The sequence below is a fragment of the Schistocerca cancellata genome, chromosome 1 (assembly GCF_023864275.1).
Source record: "Schistocerca cancellata isolate TAMUIC-IGC-003103 chromosome 1, iqSchCanc2.1, whole genome shotgun sequence".
Taxonomy (NCBI): domain Eukaryota; kingdom Metazoa; phylum Arthropoda; class Insecta; order Orthoptera; family Acrididae; genus Schistocerca; species Schistocerca cancellata.
The window spans coordinates 898241948-898267459 of record NC_064626.1 but is presented as its reverse complement, the minus strand read 5'-3'; the positions used below and the strand labels follow the sequence as shown (position 1 = coordinate 898267459).

The 25512-nt window shown below is 42.5% G+C and overlaps 1 protein-coding gene across 1 annotated transcript in view; it reads right to left on the bottom strand.

The window, feature by feature from the left end:
* Positions 1-25512, bottom strand: part of LOC126112383 (uncharacterized) — a 515907-nt gene that overhangs the window by 129441 nt on the left and 360954 nt on the right. The window contains exons 9-10 of the mRNA XM_049915011.1: positions 1881-2069; positions 630-659 (exon numbers count right to left, since the gene is read on the bottom strand). Of these exons, the coding sequence (XP_049770968.1) occupies positions 630-659; positions 1881-2069 (219 nt within the window). The remainder of the gene's footprint in view (positions 1-629; positions 660-1880; positions 2070-25512) is intronic.

Below are 25512 nucleotides of genomic sequence, written 5' to 3'. Positions count from 1 at the left end.
GTGGGTTCAGGAGGGTGATACGAACGCCGTGCTGGGTCCCAACGGCCTCATGTGACTAGCAGTCAAGAAGACAGGCATCTTATCCGCCTGGCTGTAACGGATTGTGCAGCCACGTCTCGATCCCTGAGTCAACAGATGGGGACGTTAGCAATACAACAACTATCTGCACGAACAGTTCGACGACGTTCGCAGCAGCATGGACTATCAGCTCGGAGACCATGGCTGCGGTTACCCTTGACGTTGCATCACAGACAGGAGCACCTGCGATGGTGTACCCAACGACGAACCTGGGTGCACGAATGGCAAAACGTCATTTTTTCGGATGAATCCAGGTTCTGTTTACAGCATCATGATGGTCGCATCCGTGTTTGGCGACATCGCGGTGAACGCACATTGGAAGCGTGTATTCGTCATTGCCATACTGGCGTATCACCCGGCGTGATGGTATGGTGTGCCATTGGTTACACGTCTCGGTCACCTCTTGTTCGCAATGACGGCACTTTGAACAGTGGACGTTACATTTCAGATGTGTTACGATCCGTGGCTCTACCCTCCATTCGATCCCTGCGAAATCCTGCATTTCACCAGTATAATGCACGACCGCATGTTGCAGGTCCTGTACGGGCCTTTCTGGATACAGAAAATGTTGGACTGCTGTCCTGGCCAGCACATTCTCCAGATCTCTCACCAATTTAAAACGTCTGGTCAATGGTGGCCAGTAACTGGTTTCGTCACAATACGCCAGTCACTACTCTTGATAAACTGTGGTATCGTGTTGAAGCTGCATGGGCTGCTGTACCTGTATACGCCATCCAAGCTCTGTTTGACTCAATGCTTAGGCGTATGAAGGCCGTTATTACGGCCGGAGGTGGTTGTTCTGGGTACTAATTTCTCAGGATCTATGCACCCAAATTGCGTGAAAATGTAATCATATGTCAGTTCTAGTATAATATATTTGTCCAATGAATATGTTGTGGGTTGGCAGGAGAGCCAACACCGTGTTATTAGAGGCAGCCGAAAGGCACGCGTTTTAGCTCACGCAGGCTGGCGTGAGGTCTGGAGCAGGACAAGGAAATTAGACTTTAGAAAAAACGGACGTAGCTTTAATTCATAAATGGTGAACGTCGCTCTTGACTGTACATGATTCACAATATCAATAGTAACTGAACATGGCGCCTTGCTAGGTCGTAGCAAATGATGTAGCTGAAGGCTATGCTAACTATCGTCTCGGCAAATGAGAGCGTATTTTGTCAGTGAACCATCGCTAGCAAAGTCGGTTGTACAACTGGGTACAACTGGGGCGAGTGCTAGGAAGTCTCTCTAGACCTGCCGTGTGGCGGCGCTCGGTCTGCAATCACTGATAGTGGCGACACGCGGGTCCGACGTATACTAACGGACCGCGGCCGATTTAAAGGCTACTACCTAGCAAGTGTGGTGTCTGGCGGTGACACCACAGAATACACGTTTATCATCTGCATTTCTTATTGGTGTAGCAATTTTAATGGCCGGTAGTGTATATGCGACTAGTTTTAATACCTTCCAGTCCATTCTCTTCTACTACCGTTACTTATTCGTCCTCCCCGTCCTACCTTGCCATCCCGCTTACAGTTTCCTTTAGCCGAACCTAATTTCTTCGCCCATAATAAAAACGCAGCCCCACAGAAAGGGGCTCAGAACACGCGCCCTGGCAGCAGTGCCCTAGTTGCGGCACTGTGGTGTAGTGAACTGTGGTGTAGCTACGCGTAGTGCGGTGGCGGTGGCGGTGGCGCTCACCACTGGCGGTCGACGGCGAGGCAGAGGGCGTGCGGCGCGGGCGGCAGCTCGCCGTCGAAGAGCGCGAGGCTGGCGGCGTCGCAGTCCTGCGGCGGGTCGCCACCCGCGTGGAACTTGAGCAGCGCCAGCCAAACGCGCCGGCCGGGCGGCGCGCGCACCGCGTAGCGGCAGGTGGCGCCGCGCGGCAGCGAGTGCCGGGGCGCCTCCAGCCAGCCGCGCCACGGCGGGCCCTCCACCGAGAACTCGCACCGCTTGTTGCGCACGTACGTCCACGACTGCTGCGGCACGTACCGCACCTGCAACGCAGCCGCTAACTGACGAGGGAAGGTCACGGTAGTTGTCGCGGAGAACAGAACAGAATTATTTATGATATGCTTCACGAGTTTGCAGCCGGATCGTGTCGTCGTCCAGACACAATATTTCGGCGGACCAGCTGGCCGCCATCTTCAGGTGAGTTAATGCTATGCACTGCCTCGCCGGAACCGAATTCCAGCCACAACGACGAAAGCCTTTGTACACCATGAAAAGAGCACCGCGCGTGTGTGAGGTGATAGGCAGCGCCTCCTGGCGGCAAGTAGTCACGCAGCGCGCCGGTGGGAGAAACGATAAATCGCAACAGCACTAGTTGGAAGAGTCCACTGATCGAAAAGAAGACCGGTGTTTAATGTCGGACAAAATCGGATTCCATATCTTACTTAGAGGAATACCTTTATCCCTGTTAATAATGTTACTGGATAATCCAATTTCAATCGATTCTTTAAGAACACATTCCCAATACCAAGAAGCAGGAGAGATCGATTGTGTGTTGTCATACATCATCCTGTGTCCTTCCTTAAGGCAATGTTCCGCCACTGCCGACTTCTCAGGCTGGAACAACCGTGTGTGCCGATGATGTTCCACACACCGGTCCTGAATAGTTTGACCAATATACTTCTTTCCACAGTGACACCGAATTTCATAAACCCCGGGCCTCCTCAAGCCCAAATTATCTTTAACTGAGTCAAGAAGGGCTCTAGTCTTGGCCACCGGCGTAAAAACACTTTTAATATCATATTTTCTTAAAATTCTTGAAATTTTGGATGATATACTTCCCGCAAAGTGTAAATAAGCAACAGCTTCAAAAGTATCCTCTGTTGGCTCCTGTGACGGACCAAACTGAGGAGCACGGCATATTTGTTGTTCCGTATATCCATTCTGTTTAAAAACAATCTTCAAATGATCAAGTTCTTCTTTCAAATGCTCCTCGTCAGAAATGGCATAAGCTCTTTTCACCAGAGTGCGCGAAACTCCACTACGTTGGTGTAGCGGATGACAGCTGGTCGCATGAAGATAGCGGTCAGTATGAGTAGGTTTCCGAGACACACTATGTCCAAAAGTCTCATCATCCTTTCGGTGGATGGAAGTTTACCATCACTTTCCATTTCCATGGTAAATTTAATACTTGGATGTAGACAATTAAAATGATCTGAGAAGCGATTCAAAGCATCAATTCCATGTGGCCAAACCATAAAAATGCCAATAAGGTATCTCAAAAAATACTTTGCTTTAAGAAACGAAGTTTTAAGTACCATGTCCTCAAAGTCTTCCATAAAAAGATTGGCGACTATGGGGGAGAGTGGACTCCCCATAGCCACACCGTCAATTTGCTCAAAATATACATCATTAAAAACAAAATACGTTGAAGTCATCTCACCCACGCGCGGTGCTCTTTTCATGGTGTATAAAGGTTTCCGTCGTTGTGGCTGGAATTCAGTTCCAGCGAGGCAGTGGACTAGCATTAACTCACCTGAAGATGGCGGCCAGCAGGTCCGCCGAAATATTGTGTCTGGACGACGACACGATCCGGCTGCAAACCCATGAAGAATATCAGAAGTTATTACGCCGGGAAAGTCTACGAAATCATAATTATTTTTGATTTTAAACTGACTAGAAAGAAAAACCGCAATGCTGCAACAGTATTGACAGGAGAGGGAGGAGCAGGGGGAGCGGTGATAGGTTTCCCCTCTTTACTGGAGCCATCCATTTACGTGTCGTACTGCAAGCAGCCAAGTGGCCACGATACATCAGATTTGCATGTTAGAGTAGATCAGATTATCTTTCACAATGGGGGTGCCACATTTATTTACACTGACCTATTCTCCAGGCTGACCAATACATCCATCGCCATAAGCGAATACAGTATAATTATTATATGCTGGGATCCGCTCAGCTCTCTTCTGAACCTCCAAGCTGTTTATTCCGTCCACCCACTAGTTACCGGATTCAGGACTGCACCCACATGCTCCAATTGGGGGATGTCTCTGTAGCATTCCTCCGGATCCCAGGACATGTTGACATACGCGGAAACGAGGCAGCCGATATAGCGGCCAAGTCTGAGTCTCTCTTCCTCGACCCGCTGTTCGCATGGTTCCCTTTGCCGATCTATATAGCGTTTTATGTTGTCGTTTTGCTCTTTTATGGCACACACATTGGTCTGTACTTCCCGATGATAAATTACGGGACAAAAAACCTCTTCCCTGTGCTTGGACCACTTCCTCCCGGCCTCGTCGTCGGTATGAGGTAATTTTAACTAGACTCCGGATTGGGCACTGTCTTTTTAGCCATCGACATCTTGTAAGTGGCGATCTTCCCCCGCTTTGTCCCCACTGCTCTCAACCGTGGACGGTGGGACACCTTTTACTTCATTGCCCCTATTTTACTCCTCTACGCGTCAGTTTACAGCTGTCGCCTGACATATCTTCCATTTTAGCAGATGACACCAACTTAGTCGATCGCGTCCTTGAGTTTATCAGTATCAATGAGGTGACATCGGTAATTTGAAGCTCTTTCCGGGGAAAACAACCCCACTTCAATAGCAGTTTTCTAAGATTTCATTCCGTTTATAGTTTCCCTCTTTCTTGAGTATCGCTCCCATTGCTGCTCATTTAAATTTCCGTATTTTACCCCGATGGGGCTTATGACCGTAGCAGTTTTGTGTATTAAACCATAAAAAAAACAAGACAATCAGTAGCTGTGAAACTATTGGTGGAGTACTTAGGTACTGTAGAATATGTACCTACACAAGAAGAGTAACAGTTGACAGAAGAAGATTATGTACCAGTAGAAGTTATTACACTTTTAATAGATGAAGAGGCATCAGATGAAGAAAATGATAGTGCCTTGGCAGCGAGGGATGAAGCAATGTCACCACTGGTTGATTTCCAGGGAATGAGCGGTTCATCTTATTAGCCATTACCTCCAAGAAAACGAAAGAAGTTTCGAGAAGGATATCTGACGGATGCGTACAAGATACGGACGGAAACATCAAGGGGAAAAAGTTGAAAACATTGAGCCTCCCCGTCTGTATTGTCGTGGAGTAATAACTGATATGAGACCGCAACTGAAAATTACAACAGTGTTGGCACAGAAAAGGAAAATAAAGACCAGGATTGTGTTATAAAATTCCTGAAAACAGTCTAAAACAACGTCATTCGTCAAACTCAAAAATTCTGCGGATTATAAAAGATCGTGAATTGCGTGATCATTTTGTAGCAAAGACATAGCGAAACGCAATAATGTAAGTTCATGTCTGCACATTGACACTTTGGGAACTGGGCCTCACAATTCACTGTAGTTCAAAACTTCCAGCTAGTGGATAAAGAAATTTAAATGTAAGAATAAGACTGTCTGTCGCAAATTATCCCACAAACTTAGCAGCGGTTGATAGAAGCGAATGCCGCTATTCAACAAAAAGCTTCTCAATTAATCAGAGAAACCAGGTTTCTCTTTTAGGAAAAAGTCTCTCACCTGACCAAGTAATTAACGCTAATCAATCAAGATTTGGCTCTGAGCACTATGGGACTTAACTGCTGAGGTCATCAGTCCCCTAGAACTTAGAACTACTTAAACCTAACTAACCTAAGGACAGCACACAACAACCAGCCATCACGAGGCAGAGAAAATCCCCGACCCCGCCGGGAATCGAACCCGGGTACCCGGGCAATCAAGATTTGATAAAGAGGACGGACTCTCGCATTGAAGGGAAACAAGGATGTCTTTTCAGCGTCTGCATCCATAGCGACAAAGACAGACTCTTATATAATAATGCTTTGGATTGTGATGGATGCTACCCCATTTTTATGTTCTTGTATCGTAATCCATAGTCATTTTCTGGAAAATATGGGTATAAATCTACTGAACATTAAGCTTTTGCAAGCAAATATAACGAATAAGAATTTAAAAGGCTTCCTACAAAAAGTAATGTTGACAGATATACAAGACAAAACTGAAACCCTTCTTTTGGTTGACTCCTTGTCAGCCAACAGAGACGACGAACTATGCAACGTTGAACAAATCAAGAAATTGATCACGGCAAAGCGTACAGGCATTGTTCAACCTCCCGAAGTTTTCTTCGTCCGTCCACATAAAAATTTTGTGAAATTTATCAAAGACACAAATATGGTAACTTCTGACAACGACAATAACTTGAAGCGTAGAAACCACTACTGACGCCTTCAGACGTTTGTGTATTTCCTGGTTTCGGCGGCACCACCGTCCAACTTATTCAAAGATGTATTTTTTTAATACGGCTACACCAAAAACTTCCCTGTTGTATGATAAATATCCTTGAATATAGCTTCGAAGAAAGGTTAACGGAAGAGTGTTCCAGTAAGAAGTGTGACCAACCTGCTTTCATCAAATGTGCACACAGCGAGAACTGTCTATGCGTTCACCATGCTGATATGCTGATATTACTGACCTGTATATTTTTTACCTCCAGTAATGTAATCAAGTAAGTAAACTCTCTTACAGAATGTTAAAAGTCATATTATTGACTACTTGTCTCAAATAATCCATTTTCGTAATAAATCATTCACACTTACAGCATTCTCATCGTAGTTTTGAGGGCTGATGTCTTCTGTTCTAATAGTTCACAGCAGTTACAGTATTTATGGTGTATGCATATCTTGTTGCTCTATTAACTGCGCTATGTATTAATATAATTTACGCTGCAGTATATCGTGATCTTTCCTTGTGAGAACACCGCACAGAGAATCAGTCGCGGGTGTTTTTAGGGTTCCATGCCTCAATCGGTAAAAACGGAACCGTTATAGGATTGCTTTCTTGTCCGGCTGTCTGTCTGTATGTATATCTTGCCCACTGTTAGGAAACCTTTCTCTCAGGAAAAGGAAGACGTATCAAGCTCAACTTTACGGCACATGTTACGGTCTGTGGTCCCATACCGGTGTAAAAATTTTAGGTTTCTCAGTCAGTGCAATAAAAAGCCTCAGTCTATTATGTCATATATTTTGATATTCTAAAACTGACACATTAAAACCTGTACGGTGCTTCCCGTTGACATAGGCTCATGAAATTTGGCAAGAACCGAGGGTTTCATAGTAAAAATAAAGGAAAAACCAGAAGACTGTTAATTTATAATTAGAAAACAAAAAATTCTTTCATCGTTTTTTATATGTCTATCCGTTCCTCCGTCCGTCTGTTAACAATCTTTTTCTCTGGAACACATTTGCGTATAAGTTTATCTTTATATCGCATAGTAAGGTCTATGGTCCCTTGTCGATGAAGAAATTTTAAGCTTCCAAGTCAATGCAGTCAATACTTTCGGCCATTTATGTCACATATTTTGATACTCGAAAACTCACACGTCAAAACCTATAGGGTACTTATCGTTGACCTGGAGTGATGAAATTTGGCAAGAAGCAAATTTTGACATTGAAAATACAAGAACAAATCAGAAAATGGTTAATTACTCATTATATCACACGAAACAAATGTTTTTCTGTCATTTTTCATCCATATTTTTGTTTGTTTGTCTGTTAAGACACCTTTTTCTCTGGAACCAGTTGGCATATAAAGTTCAAAGTTATGTCACATATTAAGATATATGGCCCCTGGTGGTGTAAAAAATTTAAGCTTCTAAGTCAATGCAATGAAAAATTCGGCCATTTATGTCACATATTTTGATACTCGAAAACTCACACGTCAAAACCTATAGGGCGCTTCCCGTTGGTATACAAAGATGAAATTTGGCAAGAAGACAGATTCCACACGAAAAGTAAAGGAAAAAAACCTAAAAATTGTTAATTTGTTACTACACAATAAAAAATTATTTTGTCATTTTTATCCATATGTCTGTTTCTCTGTCTGTATGCTTAGACCAGTTTTCTCTAAGACATGTTGACGTATCAAGTTCAAATTTATGTCACATACTATAAAGTCTATGGTCCCTAGAAGGTGAAGAAATTTTGAGCTTCTGAGTCAATGCAATCAAAATATCCGGCCATTTATGTCAAATATTTTTATACTCGAAAACTCAGTCATCAAAATTAGTAATATATTCCTGGTTATTGTGCCGTGTTCGAATGGATTTCACATTTAAACCCACCGTTTTGCTGCCGTCTGCGAAGGACATTTTCAAGGAGGATGACAGCTTCTTTGGGTGTCCGATTCGCACCCTGCTCTGCTACTGTCAATCGGACACTCAAAGAAGCTACGGATGGGAATGAAACGCAAGACTTCAAATATGAAATCCAATCGACCACGGCACAATATCGGGGAACATCTTATTAATTGTGAAACTTCCAGCCGTGGCGTTCAGATTTTACTCATCAAAGCCTATGGGGTACTACCAGTGATCTGGAACCATGAAATTTGCAAGAATAAATTTTTCAAACTACAAGTACAGGAAAAAATTGGAAAATTGTTAATTTGTAATTATGTCTCACTAAAAAGTTATCACTTTATTATCCATCTGTCGGTCTGTTCGCCTTTTAAGACTTCTTTTCATCTGGAACGGTTGGCATTCAACTTCAAATTTATCTCACATTTTAAGGTATATGATCCCTTTGCAGTGTCAAAAATTTAAGCTTCTAAGTCATCGCACTGAAAAGATTGTGCTCTTTATGTCACATATCTTGAAACTCGCAAACTCAATTATCAAAACATATAGTGTACTTCCCTTTGGCCTAGAATTATGAAATTCTGCAGGAAGCAGATTTTCACATTACAAGTAAAGGAAAAAGTCCCAAAATGATTAATTTGTAATTTGTAATTTTTGGCTCAGAAACTGGCAGTTCGGGCAATAAGTGGTGTAACTTCGCGAACCTCTTGTCGACCCCTGTTCACTCTGGATACTCTGACATCACCCTCTCAATAAATGTATTCTTTACTGTCGATTCTTCTTAACAATATCAGCTTATTCTCAAGAGTTAGCAGCTTTAACTCAGTTAATACTAGGCGGAAATTCATTCTGCATTTGGATCGCACTTCGTAACTCCTTTGCAGAAAGGGGTGCAGTATACTGCTGCATCCATTTTCAATATGCTACCACAAGAATTAAAAAATCTTAGCAGTAATCCACGCGCTTTCAAATCGAAACTGAAGAGTTTCCTCATGGGTCACTCCTATTCTGTTGAGGAGTTCCTTGAAAAATTAAGCTGATTCTTATGTTATATTGTTGATTACGTTTACTTAAAACATATGGCTTAATTTTTTTTGGGTTCATAAGCATTTCATTTCAACTGTTATTACTTTTACGTTGTAATTTCATGTACTGACACGTCCCATGACCTTGGAGATTTGCTCCTCAATTTGGTCCTATTGAACTAGTCGTGTAAGGAAATAAATAAACCAAACAAAAAATATTTTGTGCCATTTTTTATCCGTATGTCTGTCTGTCCGTCTTCTGCCCGTCTTTTAAGACCCCTTATCCTATGGAACAGGTTGGCATATCAATTTCAAATTTGTGTCACATACTATAGTCCTCTGGTGACGTAAAAGAAATTAAATTTCTAAGTCAATGCAACCAAAAGATTCAGTCATTTATGTCACATTTTGATACTTTCAAACTCACACATCAAAGCATACAGGGTATACTTCCCGGTGACTTAGAATCATGAAAATTTGCAAGAAGTAAGGTTTCACAGCACATGTAGAGTAAAAACTTTGAAACTTGTTAAGTTGCAATTATATGACATAAGAAATATCTTTTTACTGTTTGAATATACGTTGCATTCATTATCTGTCAAAAGCATAATAGAAGAACATTACTATATGGAAACATAAAATGTAAGTTCTTGTCATGTTTTAGTATATAAACAAAATTGTTTTATTAAATCTTCTCTCTCTACATATGTAAATTTAAGTCCTCTGCTCGCTTCTTTTTGTATATCCGGGCTAATCTGAGGAACTACTGTAGAGATTTTGATACGACCAAGGAATTCTCCGCGGGCAATTTCCTGCCATTATCGATATCGATAACAGAGAAAAATCGTTGAGATTCTCGATTCCCAGGATGGATAAAGTAAGGTTTCACAGCACATGTAGAGTAAAAACTTTGAAACTTGTTAAGTTGCAATTATATGACATAAGAAATATCTTTTTACTCTTTGAGTATACGTTGCATTCATCATCTGTCAAAAGCATAGTCTGTACTTTCATATATTAACACCAATTTAATATCTTGCAGCGGCGTATTCTACAGTTTACCTACACTGGTGTGCAAAACTAAAGAGCGAAAGTAAGTTCTGCATGACGTGTCACTGCCAAGTCACATAAGATACGAACATAAATGGCACTTTCACTCAAAAACAATAATTGCACTACAATCACGGCGGCTCTTGATGATCCGCAGGGCATTAAAACTGATGCAGCATGGTTATTACTAGCGTGTGCTATCACCACAGACGGCAGTGCATCTCTCCAACGTGCTCTCGTGCTGGCTACAAGGTTAGTACGTTCTTGTGGTACCGTTCCTCCGACTGCGCTGTTGACAGCTACTGGATGAATGTTATGAAATAATATGTACAGCAACAGTCACTTTTTACTAATATTTTATTTGCACGACGCGTTTCGATAGCATGCTGCTATCATCAGGTGCATTTACAGTTATCTCTACTCTGTAGTTAACATGGAGTGAGTTTGGTTTCCTTTGTTGTGTGTGCCAGTGAGTTTATTAGTCGAAAAAGACGCACGTTCAGGAAGATAACAGAAAGATAACAGAAACAGATACTACCAAACACAGCTCATCTTGCTAGCCCACGACAAACAAGCATGCTGTATACAGTGCATTATCTAACAGATCCAGCAGTACACCAATGGCTTAGTATGCAAAGCTTGATGAGATTAGAACAATCTAACAAATAGCTGCAATAAATGGCTTCGACGACACACTAACTGACAGCCTCACATAAAACAGAAAGAGATACACTCCTGGAAATGGAAAAAAGAACACATTGACACCGGTGTGTCAGACCCACCATACTTGCTCCGGACACTGCGAGAGGGCTACACAAGCAATGATCACACGCACGGCACAGCGGACACACCAGGAACCGCGGTGTTGGCCGTCGAATGGCGCTAGCTGCGCAGCATTTGTGCACCGCCGCCGTCAGTGTCAGCCAGTTTGCCGTGGCATACGGAGCTCCATCGCAGTCTTTAACACTGGTAGCATGCCGCGACAGCGTGGACGTGAACCGTATGTGCAGTTAACGGACTTTGAGCGAGGGCGTATAGTGGGCATGCGGGAGGCCGGGTGGACGTACCGCCGAATTGCTCAACACGTGGGGCGTGAGGTCTCCACAGTACATCGATGTTGTCGCCAGTGGTCGGCGGAAGGTGCACGTGCCCGTCGACCTGGGACCGGACCGCAGCGACGCACGGATGCACGCCAAGACCGTAGGATCCTACGCAGTGCCGTAAGGGACCGCACCGCCAATTCCCAGCAAATTAGGGACACTGTTGCTCCTGGGGTATGCGAGGACCATTCGCAACCGTCTCCATGAAGCTGGGCTACGGTCCCGCACACCGTTAGGCCGTCTTCCGCTCACGCCCCAACATCGTGCAGCCCGCCTCCAGTGGCGTCGCGACAGGCGTGAATGGAGGGACAAATGGAGACGTGTCGTCTTCAGCGATGAGAGTCGCTTCTGCCTTGGTGCCAAAGATGGTCGTATGCGTGTTTGGCGCCGTGCAGGTGAGCGCCACAATCAGGACTGCATACGACCGAGGCACACAGGGCCAACACCCGGCATCATGGTGTGGGGAGCGATCTCCTACACTGGCCGTACACCACTGGTGATCGTCGAGGGGACACTGAATAGTGCACGGTACATCCAAACCGTCATCGAACCCATCGTTCTACCATTCCTAGACCGGCAAGGGAACTTGCTGTTCCAACAGGACAATGCACGTCCGCATGTATCCCGTGCCACCCAACGTGCTCTAGAAGGTGTAAGTCAACTACCCTGGTCAGCAAGATCTCCGGATCTGTCCCCCATTGAGCATGTTTGGGACTGGATGAAGCGTCGTCTCACGCGGTCTGCAAGTCCAGCACGAACGCTGGTCCAACTGAGGCGCCAGGTGGAAATGGCATGGCAAGCCGTTCCACAGGACTACATCCAGCATCTCTACGATCGTCTCCATGGGAGAATAGCAGCCTGCATTGCTGCGAAAGGTGGATATACACTGTACTAGTGCCGACATTGTGCATGCTCTGTTGCCTGTGTCCATGTGCCTGTGGTTCTGTCAGTGTGATCATGTGATGTATCTGACCCCAGGAATGTGTCAATAAAGTTTCCCCTTCCTGGGACAATGAATTCACGGTGTTCTTATTTCAATTTCCAGGAGTGTATATTAAACCACTTTCCACTCAGAAAAGTAAAAGGAAACTCACTGGTTGCAATCCCTTCACAGACAAACTCTCCTACCAAATAGCAAACATTTTCAGACCACAAAGCATTAGCATTGTCATCACAACATTAACAAAACATACAGATAAACACTAACAATAAGGCATTTGTGAAATAGTACGAAGTACCTGCAAAGCCATCTAAGTAGGACAAACCAGGCGAGACGTCCAAAAAAGATAGAACAAACACATAACTGCCTACGACACTAACAACTAAAACAAATCAGAAAAAAGAGGGAACAGTCACCCACATAAATGTCACAGGGCATCCATTCCCTGATGTAGCACATGATGATCTTCATATATTACATAAAACGGACAAGGGAAACATAATGGACTTATATGAAGAATTGGAAATATTTATTCATGGGACAGTACTTGGAGACATGTTAGTAAATGATAAACTTGAAAGTAAAAATATAAACTTTTTAAAAAAATTCTCCAGTGTTGAATTTTTATTTCAATGGAAGAAAATGTTCTTACCAGTTATTAACCTATTATTTGCCATGACATAAATACATATAGGTATAAATGTTTCATCTTCACTTGTCGCTACTGCTTTAGCAATAGAAAATTGTTTATCTTAGCTTTTAACATCCTTTGGATTGATTTAAACAAATGATTGTAAAAATGTAGAGTTACAATGGACTTCTCACTGTCCTCTGTGTGCCAGACAACGAAATTACTGACAGAAATGTAAGTAAATGCACTAACAAAATGACCAATCATGCTTATCGCCTAACGCACACACTGTAAAATATTTATCTTCCTGAATAGGCGTCTATTTCGACACAATCTCACTGCCACACACGGTGTAAAAGTGAATGTAACTGCACCTAATGATAGCAGCAAACTGCCCAAAAGTGTCGTGCTAGTAAAATATTAGCAACAAAATGGTTCAAATGGCTCTGAGCACTATGGGACTTAACATCTATGGTCATCAGTCCCCTAGAACTTAGAACTACTAAACCTAACTAACCTAAGGACACCACACAACACCCAGCAACAATTGACTATTAAACTATATACACTGAAGAGCCAAAGAAACTGGTACACTTGTCTAATATCGTGCACGGCCCCCGCAAGCACGCAGGAGTGCTGAAACGCGAGTGGTATGGACTCGACTAATGTCTGAAATAGTGCTTGAGGGAACTGCCACCATGAATCCAACAGGACTGTCCATCAATTCTTAAGAGTACGAGGGAGTGGAGATCTCTTCTGAACAGCACGTTGCAAGGCATCCCAGAGATGCTCGATAATGTTCATGTCTGGGGAGTTTGGTGGCCAGCGGAAGTGTTTAAACTCAGAAGAGTGTTCCTGGAGCCATTCTCTAGCAATTCTGGACGTGTGGTATGTCGTATTGTCCAGCTGGGGTTACCCAAGTCCGTCAGAATGCACAATGGATATGAGTGGATACAGGTGGTCACACATGATGCTTACGTTGGTGTCACCTGTCAGAGCCGTATCTAGACGTATCAGGGGTCCCATATTACTCCAACTGCACACGCCCAACACCATTACAGAGCTTGCAACAGCTTGAACAGTTCCCTGCTGACATGCAGGGCCGGCCGATGTGGCCGAGCGGATCTAGGCGCTACCGTCTGGAACCGCGCTACCGCTACGGTCGCAGGTTCGAATCCTGCCTCGGGCATGGATGTGTGTGATGTCCTTAGGTTAGTTAGGTTTAAGTAGTTCTAAGTTCTAGGGGACTGATGACCTCAGAAGTTAAGTCCCATAGTGGTCAGAGCTATTTGAAACAACATGCTGGGTCCAAGGATTCATTAGGTTGTGTCCATATCTGTACACGTCCATCCACTCGATACATTTCGAAACGAGATTTGTCCGACCAGCGTGCAGCTCGACATTTTAGTAGGAGCGATGCCACTATTCGACGGTGTCGACAGGAAAGGATGAGCCATGGTCGAAACAGCCTCAAGAAGGATGCCGTTGACGTAGAGAAACGGCAGAACGAGGGGATCGAGTAATCGTCAGAGAGGCACTCAGACTCACGAATTCATCATTATCACCGATCTCACATGCAACTGGTACTTCAGTGACCACAAGGACAATTAATAAGCGGCTCACAGAAAAGGGGCTGAGCTCGCGGCGTCCCTTGCGCCGACTACCGTTGACCTCTTACAGACCCCGTTTGCAATGGCTTCGGGCACATTCAACCTGGAACCTCACTGACTGGAGCAGAATTGTCTTCACTGATGAGTCGCGCTTCACACTGAGTCCCGATGATGAAGGAAGATGTGTTTGGATATGCTCCAGCCAGCGGTGGGATACCAATCTTAATGTCGCCTGCCATACGGCCCAACAGCCAGGAGTGATGGTGTGGGGTGCCATTTCATTTCATAGCAGGACCCCTTTGGTTGTCATCCGCGGTACCCTTCCAGCAAAGCGGTACGTTGTCGATATTCTACGCGCCATTTTATAGCCCTTCATGGCAAGCCATTCTGGGCTTACATTTCAGCAAGATAATTCCCTACCGCTTGTCGTGGTGCTTGCCAAGCCCTACTGTGACCAGCACGGTCGCCGAATCTCTTCCAAACTGAAAACGTTTCGAGCATTATGGGCAGGGACCTCCAACCAGCTCGGGAATTTGAAGGTCTGACGTGTCAGTTGGATAGAATTTGGCATGATATCCCTCAGCAGGACATCCAACAACACTATGAATCGGTGCCCTGCCGAATAACTACTTGCTTAAGGGTCACAGGTAGGCCAAAAATTTATTGACTTGCTAAATTTGTGAAACTCTATCTTGAATAAACGATCAAATTTTTCTGAAATTATAATCATTTGTTGTCTGTATATATCCATCACGTCTAGTGATTTCCATCCCATTCGGAAAATTTCTTCGTGGTCCTTTTTTTTTGTATGAGAGTGTAAATACGTAGTCGTAAGAGTAAAGATACAGAATGTTAATACACTTTGTTTTACTTAAAAAGCTTTAAGAGTTTTCACGTGAAAAATTCGGAGTCAATATTTCTCATCTCGCACTCTTCTTTCGATACCGCTTAAATATCGTTAGAAAGATTCAATTGTAAAAATACTCGATATCGAAACAAAAATACTGAATACTTACTTGTATCGGAACATCACTAGGTGGGGTTTCTGGGACGGAGTTTTTGATTTAAAGTCAGGAGTTACTGACCTTTTTTGATCAAAGACGCTTTTTTTCCGTTACGGAGAGCTAACAAAGCATTCGCAAGTGCGTTCCCATGAATCGGCAGTGAATACTCCTTAGGCTCTTTCCTATTTTTTTCGACCTCCCTGTAGAGAATGGCCTTAGAGCTGAGCGTAGAGCCATTACATTGCTGAAGGTGGTGTTGGATAAAAGTGACGGACTAGCCTGATACCAACAAGTTTCATTCTTTTCTGTGCAATTCTGGGAGTGTTGTATTTGTATGACTCTTTCACTACTGACTGTGAACTTCCCTGTTTGGTTGTAGTGGTGGTTACCGGCGGGAGTTGCCGGTAGCCAGCTGGAGGTAATGTATCGATCTGTTAGCGGTGCACATATTCCAATCCAATGGTATGGCCTCGGAGTCTTTTCTGATTGCTACAGGGGTTTTAATTATTGGCATTGGAATTCTGAGAAACTTAACCCTGTCTCGTGCGTCAAGGAGAGCTGTCAACCCTTAGGTTGAATGATTCGGAGTACAAGAGCAGAGAGTTAAGGCGACTGCGCTAATCAACGCGTTTCAGATTAAATCTGTAATTCGCGTAATTTGTCCAGCGCTCCAAGCATCGTCAATAATACTTGGAGCCTGGCTCTGTCGCTAACAGGGGGACCCCGTTGCCACTCGTCATCACCGTGTTCGTCCAAATTTGCGGTGTATCCAGGGATTGGCCAGGAATGAAAGTGATGGAAGTGGGACTTCCACTAGGCCAAGCATTTGGAAAAAATTAGTATTTCTGGCGTGGGACAGGTCAGGTATGAGGCATTTATGTTAGATTAGTTTCCAGGCAACGTTTGGTGCAGGGGAAAGAGTGCGTAAGGTAATGCGAAGGTCGTAGGTCCGAGACCCTTTCCCAAAATATCTTTTTCATCTTAAACCGAGAATATGCTCAATATATTGTATTTCAGATGACGGAATCCTAAATGCAGGGAAACAAATTTCTTCTTTTAACTGACACCTGAGGAGGACAAATAAATCCACAATTGGGCGACGAGATTTTTTAAGGTGAAGAAGGATTGCCGTCATATAGTATTATGGTGATTCCCTCCCAAATGCACAGCGCTTGTGCAACCCTGCGATGTCTGTTTTTATCGATAGCTAAGGAATTTGATCAAAAATCTTCAAAATTGACTTTATCTCTTCGAGAGAGAAAAAGAAATCACATACCGATAAAATTGCATCAACATACATTCCATTGTACATCAGAAGCTATCCTCGCCAATATTTGGTAAACTGAATTTTATGCGTAGTTTACTGACAAATTGTGCGATGAGAGAGAACCAAGTCTGTTTTTGCATAGAAACTTTAAAGTAACCACGTAATTGTAAAAGTTAGACTTTGCTAAAGTGTGCAAAATACCGAAAATATTATCGCTTCCCCTGTTTCCACGATGAATATTAACCGAGCACGTGTAAATCATCAACTTCAAAACATTAAAAGTATTTGATTATATACAGAGTGATACTGTTGCCCCTACCTCTGGGTTGTATGCAACCTGCAATGTCTTCAAGAAATAATGCTCTAGATTTTCACATTCCCTCACTCGATATGTGCAAACTATTATGCCTACAGGAAAATTGAACCGGATGTTGTCGTAGCAAATGTAATACAGTTAAATTTTGTACTGGGATGCGTTTTTGATGGAGGTATTTGAAGGTTACTTTTGTATGTTGTTCTTGAATAATTCTAAAACTAAGTCCTTTAGCGAAAATGCATCACAGTAGGAAATCTAACTACGTCAAATTTCCTACGAAAAGGTCCTACTAATTTTTTCTGTAGGACCAATAGGTTGCACCTATTGGTGCAATATGGTGCGAGAGAATATGGAAATCTCGGATGTGGCATTTGAAGGTGTTGCTGGTTGTATAAAACGCAGTGGTAGGGCAGCTGAATCATCCTTAAGTGAAGTTCTCCTATACTGCTTACTGTCCCAACCTCGAAATTTATTTGGAATCCTAAATTTTTCTTGTATTTTCTCTTCATGCAATTTGTCAAAAAATTAATACATACAGTATAATGAGTATTGTTCCGTTTTCTTTGTAGTGTAAGTAATGTAAAAATTGAAAATAAAATGAAGATTCCGCATAGGGATTCGAGCCCATGGTCTTCGGATTACCATTCTGTATTCTTTCCGCTGCGCCAAACGTTACCTGCGCCAAAAATGCTATTTTCTTCTGTATGGTTGGCCATATGAAGTCTCATTTCTGTCACCGCCCAAGATCAGCGTCTACCATATCCATGGTAGCCAACTACGGAAGGTCGTCGAGTGGACGTCACCCATCGTTATTCACAGCCATCTCTTTGGAAATCGCCGTGCTGCTACGTCTTTGGAATTGTATCCAGCGTCTCCATAGAAACCAACAACAATTATTTTCCCAACATGCCCATAGAGGGCAACAACCTATACCCAACGAATGTAATGTTTATTTTTTTCCTTTTTGAGGTTCTTAGTGTATTTCACAGTAGATGTATAAACAAGCTTTTTCTTCATTATTATAAAATTATTCTACATAATTTCGACGTTCTATTTACTAATAAGTACGTCTTCTTGTACATCATTCTTTCGACTTGTGCCTGATTGGCCAACGCTGACATCGTTCTGTCAACTGTACGCGGAGCTCCCAGTATTTAAGAAATAACTGTACTGCTCTCTCCAGCAGTTGACTATAGTCATTCAGCGGTTGGTGCTCGGTGCACAGCCGTTGTCTCTTAGATATGGATATTAAGTATGCCACTAACTTATAGCCTATGTTATATTACAGTTGAAGGTCGAAAGACGGTCATGTGATGATCAAAACAGAGCACCTTTTAATAAACGTTCCTTGTGATCTAGACTGTTTTATAATTATTTGCAAATATTACACTATAATCGGTGACTTTCTCTAGCAATGTTTTCAGAAATAATTGGACGAAATCGGTGAGAAGGCGAGCAGGCATGGTTCCCTTGTGTCATTTCGCGCTCGCTACGGAATCGTAGAGGCACGGGTGAAAGGAACTTTTCGGAGTGTTCTTTAGACGTGGAATGTAGCAGACATTGTGGTTTGATCCTATTTTAACTCGTGGGTGGGTTATGGACAAAATCAGAATGCAAAATACCATATTTTCTCAACTAGGGTTGAAATAAACTTTCTCCATTTAAGAATCTGATACCTGAAATCCATGCCACTTACAGTCTTAGACTTTTTAAAATTACTAAGTAGACATCAAAAATACTTGATCAACCCCTGGTGTGAATACTAGGTTTCTTTATTTCGTACTTCGATTGTTGGCTTGGAATGGCGCAGATACTGTGCGTGCGTCGGTTGAATAGCTCTGTTCTGGGCAGTAGGGAGCTGAGCGCAGAGCGAGGGATTATATCCGCAGTATAGACATCCACTGGGAATGAGTCGGCGAAGCAATACTACACCACTGCCGTTCAATGATGGCTGAATCCTGGGCGGGGAAGTATCGGTCTATAGAAATCCGAGTCCGAAGGTAAGCGGATGACGTCCGACGTAAAGCAATTGATCTGACGTGTATAATGCATAGCAGAGCTCCGGGCCCTCGTTTTGGTTGCATTCGCTCGATACACATCGAGCCAGTTGGCTTTGCACTGGCCAGAACCATGTAGTTGCTTACGAGGGGAGCAGGATGCAAACACAAAGCGCGTGTACTGATAATTACGTTGTTTGTAAGCTAACTGCAATCGCTCTGGACTAGACACCTGTGCGTACGATTTGTGTGGCTGTTTCAGATTAGTGGCTTCATGCTGCAGGTGTCTCTGATGCTTCTGCAGTATGACGCAGTCTTTGCATTCTTACGGCTCACAATGGTTTGAACAGAATAGAGAGGATGAAATGACGGAACGTACAACTTCACGATTTTGTCTGTGGAATTTTTATTGATACTATTAAACAACAAATAAGTTGCATATGCTAACTTCACTGCCTCATATGGTAATTAGCATCCATAACATCGTGATAGATATGTTCAGTGGCGTTGCCACTTGTCTACATATGCTGAACTGAGATCGTTCTGTCGAGCTTTAACTGTCAGCTAACGGTTCCCACAAAGGCCAAAGAGAACTTTAATACTACTTGGTAGTAACTTTAACGCAATTTTAAGATTGGACATGTTGAATGGTTGTTATAGACAGTTGATTTCTATACTTTACTTCAACATTTCTCATACTTCTATTGCTTTTGTCGATCTACATACATAATAAGTTCATCTGCAGTTATCACATAGTAGAACTGTTTTTAGTGTTCTACTGCCTTACAGTTCTTCATTATTTATGTTATTGTTCAAAGAAAGAACGCTGTTCATCTGCAGTTATCACATAGTAAAACTGTTTTTAGTGTTCTACTGCCTTACAGTTCTTCAGTTTTTACGTTATTGTTCAAAGAAAGGACACCATGTTATTTCTGTTTTTCCGTTACTGTAATCTTTGACTAGACCAAAGAACATTTGTAACCTTAAATGTAAACTGAAGGTGGAGGGGGGGGGGGAAGAAAAAAAGTAAAGGGACTATTGATGTCGGTTGCATAGCGACTTTATGCGGAATCAGCGACGGCGACTCAAAATGTGTGCCGGACTGGGATTCGAACATTGGATCTCCAGTCTATTAAGCAGTTGCGTTAATCATAGCACCACCCGGACACAGTATTTACCGTAATTGCGCGTACTATCTCGGCACACCTCTCGGACGACCCGCACTCCCACCTAGCGCCACCTTTCCGCAGTCGTTGTCCATGTTCTCGATGTTCGATAGATTAGATTAGATTAGTACTTGTTCCATAGATCATGAATACGACACTTCGTAATGATGTGGAACGTGTCAGGTTAATAAAAGGTGTCTATACAAGATATTACATTAGACAAAATATTACATGACACTCAATATTTTTTTTATTTTTTATTTTTTGTGGGGTTGGGAAATTACCCACTTACTATATCCAAAAATTCATGCAATGAGTAGAAGGAGTTACCATTAAGAAATTCTTTTAATTTCCTTTTAAATGCTATATGGCTATCTGTGAGACTTTTGATGCTATTAGGTAAGTGACCAAAGACTTTTGTGGCAACATAATTTACCCCCTTCTGAGCCAAAGTTAGATTTAACCTTGAGTAGTGAAGATCATCCTTTCTCCTAGTGTTGTAGCCACGTACACTGCTATTACTTTTGAATTCGTTCTGATTGTTAATAACAAATTTCATAAGTGACTATATATATTGTGAGGCTACAGTGAAGATTTCTAGCTCTTTAAATAAGTGTCTGCAGGATGATCTTGGATGAGTTCCAGCAATTATTCTGATTACACGCTTTTGTGCAATGAACACTCTTTTACTCAATGATGAGTTACCCCAGAATGTGATGCCATACGAAAGCAGAGAATGAAAATAGGCGTGGTAAGCTAATTTACTCAGATGTATATCGCCAAAATTTGCAATGACCCTAATAGCATAAGTAGCTGAACTCAAACGTTTCAGCAGATCCTCAGTGTGTTTTTTTCAGTTCAACCCCTCATCATTGCATACACGTAGAAATTTGGAATATTCTACCTTAGCTACCGATTTCTGATCAGAGTCTATTTTTATTAATGGGGTCATTCCATTTACTGTGTGGAACTGTATACACTGTGTTTTGTCAAAGTTTAATGATAGCCAATTTGCAGAGAACCACTTAATGATTTTCTGAAAAACATCGTTTAGAATTTCACCAGTTAATTCTTGTCTGTCGGGTGTGATAGTTATACTTGTATCATCGGCAAAAAGTACCAGCTTTGCATCTTCGTGAATATAGAATGGCAAGTCATTAACATATATTAAGAACAGCAGAGGACCCAAGACCGAACCTTGCGGTACCCCATTCTTGATTGTTCCCCAGTTTGAGAAATCATCAGTTTTTTGCATATTATGTGAAGTGTTTATTTCAACTTTCTGCACTCTTCCAGTTAGGTATGATTTAAACCATTTGAGCACTGTCCCATTCATGCCACAGTACCTGAGCTTATCTAGAAGTATTCCATGATTTACACAATCAAAAGCCTTTGATAAATCACAATAAATCCCAACGGGTGACTTCCAGTTACTCAGAGCATTTAATATTTCATTAGTGAAAGTATGTATAGCATTTTCCGTTGAGAAACCCTTCTGGAAACGAAACTGACATTTTGTTAAAACTTTATTTTTACAAAGGTGTGAAGCTACTCTACAATACTTTGAGATTCTCGCAGTAGGTCAGACATTATTGCGCATCTCCACTGGGGAAGGTGCTTTCGTTGCCCATCGAGGCAAATCCCAAAGAAGAGACACCGCGCATGCATGTAATTTGTAATCTTTCAGGTATTCATACTTTTTATATGCTTCAAATTGCTCTCTTTGACGATCACGTGGTAGTTGTACTTTGACAGTTATGTGTCAGCATTATGTGTGGTGTTATCACTAGGTGTGCACGACCATAACTGTTGCACGGCACAGCGCAGTTATATGGCCTCTGTTAAGGCAGACTGTTATCACAATTATACGAGGGTTATTCGGAGAGTAAGGAACGATCGGTTGCGAAATGGAAACCGCAGTGAATATCCGATGAAGTTTTGCACAGGTGTGTTGGGCAGGGTCTCTAGTATGTCCGTCGATCGCGTTACGTCGTTCATTTCAGTTCTGAGCACACATGGAGCACATAAAGATACCTAGAACAATAGTGTCCTCCGCCAAGTACGAGGGCTTGGTGAGAAATTTCGCCTGAAGCTATGCAGCCAGCATAACATAACTGTCGTGCGTTTTCTTCTTCAAGATAAGAACGAAACATTGTCTCGAAATTTGGTAGAAAATCCAAAGAAATTCTGATCGTATGTAAAGTACACAAGCGGCAAGACTCAGTCAATACCTTTGCTGCGCAGTGCCGATGGTACTGTTACCGACGACTGTGCCGCTAAAGCGGAGTTATTGAACGCAGTTTTCCGAAATTCCTTCACCAGGGAAGACGAATGGAATATTCCAGAATTTGAAACACGAACAACTGCTAGCATGAGTTTCTTACAAGTAGATATCTTAGGGGTTGCGAAGCAACTCAAATCGCTTGATACGGGCAAGTCTTCAGGTCCAGATTGTATACCGATTAGGTTCCTTTCAGATTACACTGATACAATAGCTCCCTACTTAGCAATCATATACAATCGCTCGCTCACCGATAGATCTGTACCTACATACTGGAAAATTTCGCAGGTCGCACCAGTGTTTAAGAAGGGTAGTACGAGTAATCCATCGAACTACAGACCTATATCATTGACGTCGGTTTGCAATAGGGTTTTGGAGCATATACTGTATCCAAACATTATGAATCACCTTGAAGGGAACGATATATTGATACGTAATCAGCATGGTTTCAGAAAACACCGTTCTTGTGCAACGCAGCTAGCTCTTTATTCGCACGAAGTAATGGCCACTATCGACAGGGGATCTCAAGTTGATTCCGTATTTCTAGATTTCCGCAAAGCTTTTGACACCGTTCCTCACAAGCGACTTCTAATCAAGCTGCGGGGCTATGGGGTATCGTCTCAGTTGTGCAACTGTATTCGTGATTTCCTGTCCGGAAGGTCGCAGTTCGTAGTAATAGACGGAAAATCATCGAGTAAAACTGAAGTGATATCGGGTGTTCCGCAGGGAAGCGTCCTGGGACCTCTGCTGTTCCTGATCTATATAAATGACCTGGGTGACAATCTGAGCAGTTCTCTTAGGTTGTTCGCAGGTGATGCTGTAATTTATCGTCTAGTAAGGTCATCTGAAGACCAGTATCAGTTGCAAAGCGATTTAGAAAAGATTGCTGTATGGTGTGGCAGGTGGCAGTTGATGCTAAATACGAAAAGTGTGAGGTGATCCACATGAGTTCCAAAAGAAATCCGTTGGAATTCGATTACTCGATAAATAGTACAATTCTCAAGGCTGTCAATTCAACTAAGTACCTGGGTGTAAAAATTATGAACAATTTCAGTTGGAAAGACCACATAAATAATATTGTGGGGAAGGCGAGCCAAAGGTTGCGTTTCATTGGCAGGACACTTAGAAGATGCAACAAGTCCACTAAAGTGACAGCTTACACTACATTCGTTCGTCCTCTGCTAGAATATTGCTGCGCGGTGTGCGATCCTTACCAGGTGGGATTGACGGAGGACATCGAAAGGGTGCAAAAAAGGGCAGCTCGTTTTGCATTATCACGTAATAAGGGAGAGAGTGTGGCAGATATGGTACGAGAGTTGGGATGGAAGTCATTAAAGCAAAGACGTTTTTCGTCGCTTCGAGATCTATTTACGAAATTTCAGTCATCAACTTTCTCTTCCGAATGCGAAAATATTTTGTTGAGCCCAACCTACATAGGTAGGAATGACCATCAAAATAAAATATCAAAAATCAGAGCTCAAACAGAAAGGTTTAGGTGATCGTTTTTCACGCGCGCTGTTCGGGAGTGGAATGGTAGGGAGATAGTATGATTGTGGTTCGATGAACCCTCTGCCAAGCACTTAAATGTGAATTGCAGAGTAATCATGTAGATGTAGACATGTAGGTATAGAAATCTCAGCCACATTCTGCAGGGGCAATGAAGATGCTCCTGCATCGTTTTCACTTTGAAATGTATGATACCCAGAATACAGCCCGTAATTGTCTCCCTCTTGAGTTTCATCTCTGCTCACATGAACCGCTGGCAATGAAGACAAAATTTTGGCTCAGACAACGAGCTATAGGCCAGCTTAGGGAATTGGCGGAAACCACTGGCAGCTGCCTTCTATAAGGTGGGTATTGGAAAGTTGGTACAACGCTACAACTAACGTCTAAGTCGGATCGGCGACTGTGGAGATAAGTAGCTGGAAGTTGTAGCTAATGCAAACAAAACAGTTTTTATTTTCACTGTGGTTGACATTTCGTGACCTTTAGTTCCTTACTTTCCTAATAGCCCTCGTATATGTTCTGTATTTGGGTGGCTCATAAGTGACGAAAATATATATTTGATCCATTGATGTACACTATGTCAGTACTATGATTTTTAAACTGGCCTTTTTTAATTCCTCAATTTTCTACTATGCTTGTGTATATTCTATATTCGCAGTTTTTTTACCTTACAGTTTTCTCCTGTGAAGACGACTGTCAGAATTGAAACCGGTAGAGAATAAACATGCAATAAGAATGAAACTGCTTGTCGGCACAATGTTCATAGCTGACAAAAGCTGCAAAGAGTTCGCCGTGTTTAATGTTCCCAAGGCGTTCTCGAGAAGTCATTCAAAAAAGATTTTTTAGGAGCAGTAGATGCCACAATCATCTTGTTCATAGAGATTAATAATAGTATTTTCACATCGCAGGTTTGTGCTATGCTATAGAGTTGCGTGCTGTTACTGGATGATAAACCTAATGTCAAAGTTAGTAAGTAGAAAAGCGAATTTGTTTAAAATAAGTATCTGTAAGAGGAAAATGGCGATTTTTAGAATCTTGAGTTTCAGTTTCGAGTGGTGTGCATCTTGTAAGATTCTACCCCCTATTCATCCTATTCTTAATGGAGATTAAGGTCGCAAGTTTAATTAAGGCAGCTCGTATTCTATTTAGTTGTTGGATGGAACTAACTCACCAGTAAACACCGGAAGGTGAAGAGCTGCGACCGTGTATCCAGTACCTATTCCATGTAACTGTTTGGATATTATTTATTTCAATTCAGCGTATGATTGTACGTACATGAATTATATTCAGTTATCATGTATACGCCAAGTACATAAGCATACCCTTACCCGTGAAAGGCTAAGGTTCTATAGTTTAAATCTGTCAGGAAGTTTCACATAAGCGCACACGCCACTGCAGAGTGAAAATTTATTCTGGATACGCACATATAGCTACTGTTTACAACTG